The sequence below is a fragment of the Myotis daubentonii genome, chromosome 1, assembly GCF_963259705.1.
Source record: "Myotis daubentonii chromosome 1, mMyoDau2.1, whole genome shotgun sequence".
NCBI classification, from domain to species: Eukaryota; Metazoa; Chordata; class Mammalia; order Chiroptera; family Vespertilionidae; genus Myotis; species Myotis daubentonii.
In genome coordinates, this window is record NC_081840.1 from 43,559,793 (window position 1) to 43,574,016 (window position 14,224).

The 14,224-nt window shown below is 39.3% G+C and overlaps 1 protein-coding gene across 1 annotated transcript in view; it reads right to left on the reverse strand.

The window, feature by feature from the left end:
- IQCH (IQ motif containing H) overlaps window positions 1-14,224 on the reverse strand; it is a 198,818-nt gene that overhangs the window by 94,899 nt on the left and 89,695 nt on the right. The window contains exons 10-11 of the mRNA XM_059697431.1: window positions 7,809-8,360; window positions 7,056-7,122 (exon numbers count right to left, since the gene is read on the reverse strand). Of these exons, the coding sequence (XP_059553414.1) occupies window positions 7,056-7,122; window positions 7,809-8,360 (619 nt within the window). The remainder of the gene's footprint in view (window positions 1-7,055; window positions 7,123-7,808; window positions 8,361-14,224) is intronic.

Consider the following 14,224-nt stretch of genomic DNA (forward strand, 5'->3'; position numbering starts at 1 on the left):
CGCCATCTTTGTTGGCAGTTAATTTGCATATCCTGCTGATTAGCCAATGGGAAGCCTAGCGGAGGTATGGTTAATTACCATGTTTGTCTATTATTAGATAGGATAGAATAAACTTGCTTAATTAGACCTGCTTTCTGACTTAGCTAGACTATTTCCAGCCCAGTGAAGCACCCCAACTTCCCTTTCAGGTAATTGTCAGCAACACAGCAGAAAATATCAACATGAAGCAGATTATTATTGTAGATCATGCAGGGAGAACAAAGGGTAAAATATTTAACTGCAGCAGTGTTTGACTATATTCTGCGCAGTGAAAAAACCTGAAGTCATTTTCAAGGTCTATTATTTCTTACTTCTTTTCAGTTGGGTCAAGTTTCTAAACTTTCTAAATCTCCGTTTTCCAGCTAATGAAAAGAAAATAGGATTCTACCAAGTCTCCTATCTACCTACTCCAGGACTTCTGTGAGGATCAAGTGAGATGAGGCATGTGAAAATGCTTCATAGACATTTGGTTACAGTGTAAAATGTTTCCACCTGGCTATAAAGCAAGTCATGTTCCTGGGCTAAAGAAACTCCAAGGAGGCTAGTGGCTAGGGAGAGGAAACTGGGTGTTGCTACGTTACATCATTACCCAGCGCCCACAGCCACTGTTTCTGGGCTGGGCTGTGGGCCACACTTTGCACCATGGGGTCTTGGCAGCATTGGCTGCAATTTGGTGGGCTGTTGCTCCAGGGTGGTGGTGGGGCCTGTGTCCCACTTGGGGGAAACTGAGTGTTGCTTTGTCAGCACCAGGTCCAGAGTGCTGTTTCTTTGTAAATGGCCAGTACATGTCACAGCAGCTCCTGCATTGAGCATCTTCCCCCCTGGTGGTCAGTGTGTGTCATAGCAACCAGTCAGACGGTTGGAGGGACACTTATATATGTATAGACATCCAGTGCCAGTTTGTTGAAAATAAAGCTGAGAGTTGTGTTTTGGGAGGTGGTGAGGAGGGTTTGGGAATTTTGTGATGAGGATGTAGAAAGCACAGGAGGTACTTGAATATTTTTAGAGTTTTAAAAACGTTCTCAAACCAAACCTGCCAAATGGATTCAGTGTGGTTCTGAAGACCTTCTTTTCAAAAGGATGAGGACTTTCCTTTGTTTAAACTTTTTGTCAGTGGCTGACACGCATTGCATGCAACAGAAGTCAGTGATTCTCAAAGTGTGGTCTGGGGACCCTTTCGGGAGGTCTGTATGGTCAAACTATTTTCAAAATGATACCAAGATGGTATTTGCCTTTTTCAACCTTATTGTCTCATAAAACACAAAAAGTTTATTGATGTGATTTTAGATTTCACATTGCAACTAACACTTAAGAATTATTATTGTTGAATTTTGGTATAAAATCAAAGAAGAATGTACACAATTATCTGAAAAGGCTCTAAAAAACATATTATTCCCTTTTCCAAATACTTATCTGTGTAGGGCCAGGTTTTCTTCATATGCTTCAACCAAAACAACAGATTGCAATAGACTGAATACAGAAATATATCTAAGAACTCAAATATGTTCTATTAAGAGATTTGCTAACTTGCCGACGTATGCCATTCTATTTTTTTTGTTTTGGAATGGAAAATAAACTTTTAAAGAAAAAATAAAATTATGTTATTTAGGTTAAAATTAGTGATGGATTTATTTATTACTATTTTAAAATAAACATTTTTAAGTTAATCAGTTTTATTTTCTAATATGGTGAGTATCTAGAGATATAACCTACTTAAACCAACACCCTGGAGTGTCCTCAGTAATCAACACAAGTATAAGTTGGAGAACTGCTGAACAATTATTTTAATATTTTTATGAGAATGAAGATGATGAAAATCATAGCTTTATCTTAGTATTTGTAAGACTCTTTTTAGAGCATACCTTTTTAGAAAAATATGTTTTTATTGATTTCAGAGAGGAAGAGAGAGGGAGAGACAGACAGAAACATCAATGATAAGAGAGAATTATCAATTGGCTGCCTTCTGCATGTCCCTTACTGGGGATTGAGCCAAAGGAGAATTGAACTGTGACTTCCTGGTTCATAGGTTGATGCCCAACCACTGAGCGACTGTGGCTGGTAGAGCATATCTTTTTGTTGTTAATCCTCACCTGAGGATATTTTCTCACTGATTTTTAGAAAGAGTGGAAGGGAGGGGGGGGAGACAGAGAGAGAGAAACAGACATTGATTGGATGCCTTCCACATGCTCCCCAATCAGGGCGAGGGATCGAGCCTGCAACCGAGGTACGTGCCCTTGACCAGAATCGAACCCGGGACCCTTCAGTCCATGGGCCGATGCTTTATCTGCTGAGCCAAACTGGCTAGGGCCAGGCAAGCATATCTTAATGTTAATTCATTTCCTAGAAAGCCCAGGGGCTAGTCAATTGACAACCAGTTTAATGCTGTTTCTGTATTTCGTGGTATAACATGAGACAGCTCAGGACCAACTGGGTAATTTAATATTACAGGGTCACAGGGCCAACGCTGATCTAATCAGCGGATGACTGTTGAGTTGGCTTACTTGGATGAATACAACATGGATGAATACAAATATGTTTTCATTTTAATTTGGGCTATAAATAAACGTGAAAGTTAAGTGTACTTTGTTCCTGATCCCAAAAGACCTAGATGTTTCTGGGAAATGCTGTCTGGGAGATCTTGGCAGTACATCTGTCTCGGGAATTAATATGGCAACCCCACAGCTAAACTATGGATTCCATACTACTTGCCAAAATACATGTTGAAGACTGCAAAGATCTGATTGAAAGTCCTGATTTCCCAGCCCCGAGGTGGAAAGGAACAGAGTGTATCTTGTCTTTGACTTGTCACCTTAAAAATGAGAAGGTAGAAAGGTGCCAGTGTGCTTGGAGGCGCAGTAAAAACGTGATTTCAGATCTAACACTCTTGGCTGTGTTCCTCTACCCTGGCCCTGCTCACAAATGAAGGTGAGCGCAAGTTCTTATCTTCTGGAGGAAGGGAGTAGAGTTAGGAAGCCACCCTCTCAGGAGCATTCAGGGTCCGGACAGTTGTGCACACAAGTAAGTTTTCTATCTTTTAGGTATTTGTGACGGCATAGAACAGCAGAAAATGTTGTTTTTCACAACAGCAGGATCCGTAATGTTTTAGAATGGAGTACCTTGGAGACCACTAGTTGTGTTAGCCCTAAGGATAATTTGCTGAAATAAAGCGGAGAGGGGGGAATGAGATGACGTTAAATCATTTAGCAATGAAAAAAAAATTACATACAGAAAAGAGAAAATCCCATCTCAGGATATCCCTTGTTTTTATTTTAAAGGAGGAAGAGAAGTGGGGGAGGAAACCCAACACTGGGGGTGTAATTGGCCGGCAGCGGCCTCATATACCTGCTCACGGCATCTGAGCCCCATACTTGGCACATCTCATTTAATGTCATCTTATTTTAAAATGCCACTGAGTTTAAGTGTAGCACCAAGTGATGCACTGCAATAAAGATGCACAGGGGTTAAATTAAAAGTGGGGGACATAACTTGGCCAACGAAACTGGAAGCAGATTAGCTTGCAGGTTTTGTTTGGACCTCTGCTTTTCTAGAGGAATTAGAATTCTTTGTTGCAGTTCTTTCTTATTTGACTGATAGATTTTGCTTAAAATAGACCCTAGTATTCTATTCCTGATATGAACCATAGTAGATTATTTTGCTATAATTATATTTCATTAATAAAAATGATAAAAATATGAACTATCTAATTAAGAGATCAGCCTATATAATCTAGAAAGAATGACTTTTTATAATCTGATAAAATTACAAAGTGATTAGTTTCTTTGTACAATTAATCAACAGGATCCCACCTCTCCTGTTGGTTAAAAATAGCTAAGCTCTCTGTTACATCTAGGAATATTACCCAAAATATATGTCAATTGTGTTTCATCACTCCTCCGTTCAAAGAGGTTACTTCGCAATGTGTAACTGTCTTTATGATCATATTATCAAGCCATAGATTTTAAAATACATGATACATATTTGGTGGTCAAAATGTTCCTAAGCCCGGCTGGTGTGCTCAGTGGTTGAGCGTCAACTCATGAACCAGGAGGTCACAGTTCGATTCCCAGTCAGGACATATGCCCGGGTTTCAGGTTCAGTCCCAGTAAGGGCACGCAGGAGGCAGCCAATCAATGAGTCTCTCTCATCATTGCTGTCTCTCTCTCATCATCATCTCTCTCTCTCTCTCTCTCTCTCTCTCTCTCTCTCTCTCTCTCTCTCTCCCCCCCCCACTTCCTCTCTGAAATCAATAGTAATAAAAAAAGGTTCCTGAAAGGCCATCCTTTTGGTTTGGAAAGTGCAATTATTCCTGTGTGTGCAAAACTGCATGAATGCCTACAACTGCAATAAATTAGGCAGTCATCAGCTACTAAAAGTTCATTTTTAGGGCTCAAACAAATCAGCGCAGCCCCAGTTGGCTAGTGGCATGATGTCATAATTTCCAGGGCTAATTACCAGAACTGATTGCAAATTTCCTATGGAAAGAGAGAAAGAGGACAAGGCTGAAACTTGTATTAAATGCCTACCTGGACCTTTCACTCCTACCAACAGATTTTTATTATTGAAGCTGCCTAAACTCGAAACAGAATTACTGTATTGAATAGATGGGAGATGGGGAAGGGGGGAGAGGGACGTGTATTTAGAGAAAAAAATGCTTCACTTTCAGCCACTTCTATTTTCGTGAATTAAACAGGAAAGTCCTTGGTGCAGGACAAAGTAGCCATGTTGTGACTGGCTGAAATCTTCGTCAAGTGTTCCCAGGGGAAGTGGCCCACAAGAAAAAGACATACCATAATCCTTTTTTTTTTAATGGTATAGTTTGAGAATTATGTCTATGGGATAGGTATGAGATGACAGTTTAATGTTACTCAAAATTAATTTAATTTCCACAAGCCATTTATAAAACCTAAAGTACAGATTGTAGAAACAAATACTATTTTATCAAAGCCCAAATATAACTCTTGTGTGAAACAGTGTAATGGGGCATTTTAAATGCTTAGTTGAGAAAAATATCTGAGCTTGTTCGTATCTCTAGGAAAAGACACGACTAGCCATTTTTCTTTAAAATGGGTTATTATGTTGTTAACAAACAAAAGTTACGGCAATAGGGGAGATTTTCAGATTTATTATGCATTTATTTAAACTGAGTCTGTGTAATCTAGAAGAAAACTAGGTTTAATATCAGATTTAGAATAATGCTTTCTAATAATTTCTGAACAGGTTATTTTTCTACTTCATTTGTAGTCAGCAAGCCCTTTTGAAAATTTAAGATATTTTCATTAATTTTTTTTATTATCCAGTTCAGATTACTGACCATTCTTTTCATAATTTTACTTCTTCAGTAAAATTATCGGGCTTCTCTGCAGGGCTGATTTGCATTGGGGTTTTGAAGAGTCAGAGGTGGGAGTACAGAAGAGAAGAAGTTTGTGGAAATTGTATCTATAATTCCTTTCTTGGTGCTCGTCAACATTGCAAAGTGGGGGTCTTGTTTCTATTTCTAGTTTTGGGAAAAAATGGAGAATGCAGAGCAAAATTTCCCACATAATATCAGGTCAGGTCCATAATTTGTTGAAGAAGAGAAGGCTTTTGCACCTTATTCTAAGGACTGGAGTCAATTAATTGGGTCTGCAATTAGCCTCTCTGGTTGCAATCAATTACAAGTGCAATTTCTGTGTGTGAGCTAATTTTGTGTGCAAAAGTAGTCCCACCAAAACAAAAGCCCAAGTTAAAATAGAATTCAGATCTGTCCTGCTTCACATCCTAAAAAAAACTAATTTTTTCTATGAGTCATAAAGACCAAAAGTAAAAGGCCCAGTATAACTCAAGAATTTTTTAAAACTTTTCTACAAATACTTAGGAATATAAGTATTTGAGAATCTAGGAACGTTTGCATTATTTTATTATTATGAATATTTTACTAATTTAAAATAAAATCTTAATTATATTTATATTATAATTTTTTTGCTTTTAATGTTATATATATGTATATATATATTTATATATCATATACATAGTGTATGGTTCTATACTACACATAAGTATACAAACAAATATACTCACCCAGGAGCATAAATAAATTGCAATTCTGAGTTCTATTACAATAGATCACTTAGTGCATTGCTCTACTTGAAAGGCCTCAACAAAGAGCTAATATGTAATATGAAGATTCCATGAATTTTACTATTTGTCAAAACTCTACCAAGTCAGCTCGGCCTCACCAAAAAAATTTAACACACCAGGTAGATAAAAAGCAAAACAAAACAAACAAGCCAGCAAACAAATCCCAAACATTTTGACAGCGGTTCATGTTTTAAAAGAACTTCCAATGCAAATTTCTCATGTCATTTTGGCATACCTATTTTACCACCGTGTTGTAGACAACAGCTTTTAAGTTCCCCAATTCATAAATGTAATTAAATAATTACATTAGTGCTAATTAACATGAAACTGCAGATTATTTAAGCGCAAAAAACACTATTCAACTTCTTAATTATTCTTGTTCACACAGCATTTCCTTTTGCTCAGGCGCCCTAGGTGCAAATAAAGCATCCCATCTGCTCGTAATTAGAACTAAATAATTTCAGAGAATGTAGCTTATCATTTTGACTGCACATTTGATTAAAAACAGTGTACAAGCAATATCCCGGCTTATTGGCATAACAGCAACAACACACACAAGCCTGTGTTCTCCTATCATTAAAGAAGATAGGAAACATTATCTGTTATTTCAGGGGGAAAAATACAACTTTTTAGTTCATTTCATACAGATGAAAGCGAATTACAGCAAATCACCTCTCCACTGAATAGCAGCCCCCACATAATGACTTTATTTGCTTAATCCCCAAATTAAACGCCGTTTCAAGCGAGGGCCCTGTGTTATTACTCTCATCATGTCGAGAACATTTTCCTGCCGAGACCAATTTGAATAAAACAAGGGGCCTTCCTTGAACTCAATCAAGGAGCCATAATGTGGTGGGTAATAGAGGTTGCTGATAGATTTGCAGGCAAAAGTGTTATACCTAATGATGGGATATGGATAATAGTCCTCCTGGAGGTCCTGATGCGATTCCAGTTGGCTGCCAGATGCTAAAAATCAAGAAGAGCATTGATCAGTGACAGGAAGCTGTAGTGGATTCATCTAGTCAAACTTCAGCTGTGTTTCCACTGTACAGTTAAGCCAGGCATAAATTATATTAATTGATTTAATTACATACTTAAAACATCTTCCCCAATTAATTTAATTAGGTGGCTACATGATGCTACTGGCAGGGGAAGATTAGAGGCAGCTCACTTAATTAACAGAATATGAATGAAAAAAAAAGAGAAAGCAAACATAAATGAAATTGTGAGCACTAATTAAAAGGCTGTCTGCAAACTTAAATACTTTCTGACAAAGTGGTGACAGCAATGTAGACAAGACAGGATTTTTTCCCCTAGCAAATTAAAGTGCCAGAAGGTATATACAGGGAGAAAAGGTAATGCAGTTACACCATTGATTTCCTGACAGAACTACCATAGTCAAAGTGAAGGGACATTTTTTCCTATAGAAAAATTGCAGCAGGTCTTGCAGATTCCTGGTGAGGACTAAAATATGATGCATGCTACAAACAAACGTAGGGTTTGTGCATCGCACATGGAGGAGAGTGGAAGGTGAGGGAGGCGGAGGGTCGTCGGAGAGAGAAAGGACAGATAAAGAGACAGCTTATGGCAATCGTTCAAGCAAGAAATGTTTAGAAAAAGAGTCTGCCTTAACAGCTGGCGGCCTTGTGTACCTTGGCTCGAATGCGGAAATTCTGCAGGTGTCTCTCACGTGACTCCTTCAGGATCTTCATCAGTCGTGTCTTATGGCAATGTAAGAGCCACGCGATGGCAATCACACCCGACGCCCACTTCTGCTGGCGGAAAACGTGGAAGTATTTTCTTGCTTTGTAGCATTTCCATGTGGCTTGGATCTTGCTGGCAGCATTTAACTTCCCACCTTGCCCTTTGTATCTCTGGCCAGGAACAGTTAACATCTTTTGGATGGGAAGAGGGTTCTCTACCACTGAGAGGAGGTCATTTCTGGTAAGTTTATTCTTCAGCTCAAACTCTGGAAGGAGGTCTACCAAACTGTTCCCTTTGATTTTGACTTCCGGTATTGCATATTCCCTGAGGAACTTCTCGATGTGTTCCAAGAGAGAGAGAATACTTCCCCAGGATAAAATAAAATGTGACTTGAATGCTATGAAGTCTGGGGCTGTGTTGTCTATGACGCCATCATAAATAAAAAAGTCGTGATCCCATGGTGATTTCAGAGCTCTGGAAGGTGGTGTGAATTTCAAGCTCTGTGGAGAGATAATGTCAGAGATGAAAAAGAATTATGATCTACCTTAAAGGAGTGGTCAAGAAACACACAATCACATTATCATCTACTACTCGATGGAAGGAAAATATAGATCCTAGTTTTGATTTAATACCTATATGCCATAATATGAAAGTCTGGCCAGTATCTATCATAAAACTCATTACCAAAAGAATATTTTAGAGGTTGCTCAAAGCTATTATCATTTTTAATAAAAGTGTTATTTAATTGCTCGAAACTGATCACATACAAGTTGTGCATTTAGTTCACTTTGATGTGGCCAACTGACCCTGTAATCTCTGTGATTTACTTTTCACGTACGCATGGATGGAAGCAAATCACTGCTTTCTTGTTCATACGTTATCCACCACCGAGAGAAGGTCATTATTTGTTTGTTTGTTAACCTCACCTGAGGATATTTTTTTCCATTGATTTTTTTTTTAGAGAGAGTAGAAGGAAGTGATGGAGGGGGAGAGAGTGAAACATTGATGTGAGAGAGACACAGTGATTGGTTGCTGCTTATACATGCCCTGACTGGGGCTTGGGATCGAACCTGCAAACCAGGTACATTCCCTTGACTGGGAATCAAACACGAAACCCTCTGGGGTGCTGGCTGGCGCTCTAACCACTCAGCAACACTAGCCAAGGCTCGTTGCTATCTTTATGATAATTTCAAATGTGCTCATCAAAGATTTCCTGTCTATTCTGACATCTAACAGGTCTTCACTTTCTGGTGTTTTGAAATTCTGCCACCTTCTCTTAATATCTAGGAGTGATTTTATAAGGAGCATTATGTTGTCTGTTATCACCATGGCCACTTTCTAGGTTCTTCTTGACATATGTTCTTTTATTCTTAAATAAAGGATATATCTGGCGCTATCCTCAGGTAGAATCTGAAATGACCTAACAAATAAAACCAAGGAAGCATTTGCTTCATTTTGTTCCTATCTATACTGATTGAATTTTAAGTCATGAAAAATACTACTTTTGTTTTTAAATGCTGAGATGGGTTCTCTAAGAGTGGGATGATGGGCAGTTTTTTCTTCTTTATTCTTTTCTGTATGAAAATAACTGAGTAAATGCTATTTAAAAAATAAAATCAGAAGTGGCTTGGATTACAACAGCAATATATGTTACACCCATTAATAAATGAATTCAGCAATGTAGCAGGATACAAAATTAACACCCGGAAATCTATGGCATTTTTATACACCAATAGTGAACTTACAGAAAGAGAGATTAAAAAAACAATCCTATTTACCATTGCACCAAAAAGATTAAGATACCTAGGAATAAACTTAACTAAGGAGGTAAAAGACCTGTACTCAGAAAACTACAGGATACTGAAAAAAGAGATAGAGGAAGACATAAACAGATGGAAGAAAATACCGTATTCATGGATTGGTCATCATCAACATCATCAAAATGTCCATACTACCCAAAGCAATCTATAGATTCAATGCAATCCCCATTAAATTACCAATGGCATATTTCACAGACCTAGAAGGAACTTTCCAAAAATTCATCTGGAATTAAAAAAAAAAGACCCCAAATAGCTGCAGCAATCCAGAGAAAGAACAAAGTAGGAGGGATCTCAATACCGGATATCAAGCTGTATTACAAAGTCACTGTTCTCAAAACTGCCTGGTACTGGCACAAGAACAGACATATAGACCAATGGAATAGGATAGAGAACCCAGAAATCAACCCAAACCACTGTGTCAATTAATATTTGACAAAGGAAGCAAGAGAATACAATGTAGTCAAGATATTCTCTTCAATAAATGGTGTTGGAAAAATTGAACAGATACATGCAAAAAAAAAAAGAAAAGAAAGAAAGAAAGAAAGGAAGGAAGGAAGGAAGGAAGGAAGGAAGGAAGGAAGGAAGGAAGGAAGGAAGGAAGGAAGAAACTAGACCACCAACTTACACCATACACAAAAATAAACTCAAAATTGATAAAGGACTTAAACATAAGACAGGAAACCATAAAAATCTTAGAGGAATCCACAGGCAGCAACATCTCAGACATATGCCGAAGGAATATCTTCACCAATACAGCTCTTAGGCCTGCAGTGGTCGGCAAACTCATTAGTCAACAAAGCCAAATACCAACAGTACGACGATTGAAGTTTCTTTTGAGAGCCATATTTTTTAAACTTAAATTATATAGGTAGGTAAATTGTTATTAACTTAATTAGGGTACTCCTAAGGCTTAGGAAGAGCCACAGTCAAGGGGCCCAAGAGCCGCATGTGGCTTGTGAGCTGCAGTTTGCCGACCACGGTCCTAGGGCAATGGAAACTAAAGAGAAAATAAACAAATGGGACTACATCAAAATAAAAAGCTTCTGCACAGCAAAAGAAACCATCAACAAAACAAGAAGAAAGTGCACTGCATGGGAGAACATATTTGCCAATGTTATCTCCGATAAGGGTTTAATCCAGGGGTGGGCAAACTTTTTGACTCGAGGGCCACAATGGATTCTTAAACTGGACCTGAGGGCCGGAACAAAAGCATGGATGGAGTGTTTGTGTGAACTAATATAAATTCAAAGTGAACATCATTACATAAAAGGGTACGGTCTTTTTTTTTTAGTTTTATTCATTTCAAACGGGCCAGATCCGGCCCGCGGGCCGTAATTTGCCCACGGCTGGTTTAATCTCTAAGATTTACAGGGAACTCATACAACTTAACAAAAGCAAGATAAACAATCCAATCAAAAAGTGGGCAAGGGACCTAAATATGTAGATACTTTTCGAAAGAGGATATACAGAAGACCATGAGACCTATGAAAACATGCTCAAAGTCACTAATCATCTGAGAGATGCAAATAAAAACGACAATGAGGTACCATCTCACACCTGTCAGAATAGCTATCATCAACAAATCAACAAATGACAAGTGCTGGTTAGGATGCGGAGGAAAAGGAACACTCATGCACTGCTGGTGGGGATGCAGACTATTGCAGCCACTGTGGAGAACTGTATGGAGTTTCCTCAAAAAACTAAAAATGGAACTCCCATTTGACCCAGTGATTCCACTTCTAGGAATATATTCCAAGAAACTAGAAACACCAATCAGAAAGGATATATGCACCCCTGTGTTCATAGCTGCACAATTTACAATGACTAAGATTTGGAAATAGCCTAAGTGCCCACCAGCATAAAACTGTGGTACATCCACACAATGGAATACTATGCTGCTGTAAAAAGGAACTCCTACCATTTGCAACATCATGGATAGACCTGGAAAGCATAATGCTAAGCGAAATAAGTCAGTCAGAGAAAGATAAATATCACATGATCTCACTCATTTGTGGAATATAATGAGCAACATAAACTGATTAACAGAAACAGATCCAGAGACAGAGATGCATCGATCAGACTGTCAAACCTTAGAGGGAAGGCAGGGGAGGGTGGGGGCAAGGAGGAGAGATCTACCAAAGGACTTGTATGCATGCATATAAGCATAACCAATGGACACAGACACTAGGGGAGTGAGGGCATGAGCAGGGAGGTGAGGGGGCAATGGGGGGTTAAGGACACATATGTAATACATTAATCAATAAAGGAAAAAAAGAAAAAGAAAGAAAAGGAATTTTTGTTATGTCCACATCCACTGTGAAACCATTGCATTTCATTACTGAAACCTGTTACACTGAAAAAACAGACACTCTGCCTACTGTCCAAATGTTCCTAATGGCCTAGGGCAGTGGTTGGCAAACTGTGGCTCGCTAGCCACATGCGGCTCTTTGGCCCCTTGAATGTGGCTCTTCCACAAAATGCCCACTTCTGCGCATGGGCCACGAAGTTTCAATCGCACTGTATGTGCGCACCTGCATGTGGTATTTTGTGGAAGAGCCACACTCAAGGGGCCAAAGAGCTGCATGTGGCTCGCGAGCCACAGTTTACCGACCACTGGTAGGGGGTGAGGGCACATAGATATTTTAGGCCCTGCCTTCTTTGTGGTAAGCAGGTATCAACTCACTGTGCTGACTGCTTCTTGCTTAGGGATTTAAGGAACAGATTGTCCTCAATATGTCAATATTTTCAGATGTATAAACTCATCTTTACCAAATTGTAAAATGATGCTGCTCTCTGCATTTTGAAGAACTCAAAAAAAGGGACCCAGTTAATGTATCAGTAACTATTATGCCACAGCTCCGTGCTGAGTATCACTATGTTAGAGACTACTCATGCTCTACTCTTATATTTAAAATGTCATCTGATACTAACAAATTCAAGGCAGAAAGCTATCAAAGAGAAAAGCAAGCCAAGTGATATAGTCACAATAAAATACAATAAGGAGGATTCCAAAATGGTGATGGAGCAAGTGGAAGCTACACTGACACGCTCCCAGGACAAAACTGGAATTACAATTAAAATACAGAAAAACCACCTGAATAATCAACTGAAGACAAGCTGGAGACAACCCTGATAACCAAGGACAGAAGGGGAGACTGCATAGAGTCTGGTAAGAGGTACAGAGGTGCACAAGGGTTGGCTGGGATCCCAAAGACAGCAGCTGAAGATCCAGAGAGATATCTTAGCTCTATGGCATTTCCACTGAGAATTCTGAGGTATAAACTCCAAGCTTGGCCTCCCAGCCCAGTGCACTGGAACTGAGAAAGGTGCCCACAAAACATCTGGTTGTGAAAAGCAGCAGGGTTGCTGTCTGCCTGGGAGAGATGGCTGGAAATGCAGGCACCTCCTTAAAGGGCCAATGCACAAAATTTCATGTGCAACCACTCACCTTGGGCTCTAGCAGAAGGAGGGTAGAGTGACTGGAATTGTGTGAACAGAAGCCAGGGTTCGGGGCTCCGGGGTTAGACCTCAGAAGGCAGACACTCCGGTTTCCTGTGCTGAGCCATTCCCTCATACTGAAGAGGACATCTTTCTCTGGCATACCTTTACCATCCAGGCAGCTTTTGCCTGGGGAGGGAATCAATTGCGCCACCCTATTGGAAAACTGCTTGCCCCACCTTGTGGAGTTTCTGAGGCCCATTAAGAAACTGAGAATAACAATCAGCCTGCAGGCAGAAGCAATTGTCCCACCTTATTGGAAAACCTCTTGCCCCACCCTGTGGTCAATAGCCTGAAGCTAATCCAAACTGAATAATAATCAGACTGCAAGCAGAGGTGGGTCTTTGGAGGCTTTGAGTCTTTGCCTCATCTCCTTTTGGTCCCAAGGCTAGGAAAAGCAGATCTTGGTGTACATCTTGGTCCTTTCCAAATGCACCCAGCCCCAGCAGAGGAAGCCACAAGCTGTGGATCACTAATAGTTCCAAACAGGGTCTCAAACAGCATTTGACATTGTCCTGCATTAGAGATTGAGAGCTACTTAATACGTAGACACAAACCCAAACAGGCAGCCCATTAAAATGGGGAGATAAAAAAAAAGCTCCAAATGGAAGAACAAGAGAATTCTCCAGAAGAGATAAATGAAATGGAGATAATAAATTTATCAGATAGAATTCAGAATAATGATGGAAAGGATGCATGAGAAAATACATAGTAACTATGAAATAAGGAATGACATAGTATTAATAAAGAACACATTGGAAGGAATACAGAGCATATTAGGGGAAGCTGAAGATTGGATCAGTGAATTAGAAGACAGGGTAGAAAAAAAACCCACTCAATCAGAGAACCAAAAAGAAAAAAAAATTAAAAAACAGGAGGACAGCTTAAGAGAGCTGTGGAATAACATGAAGTGTAACAATATTTGCATTATAGGAATACCAGAAGGTGAAGAAAGTGAACAAGAGATAGAGAACCTGTTTGAAGAAATAATGGCAGAAAGCTTTCCTAACCTGGTGAAGGAAAAAGTCACACAAATTCAGGAAGCA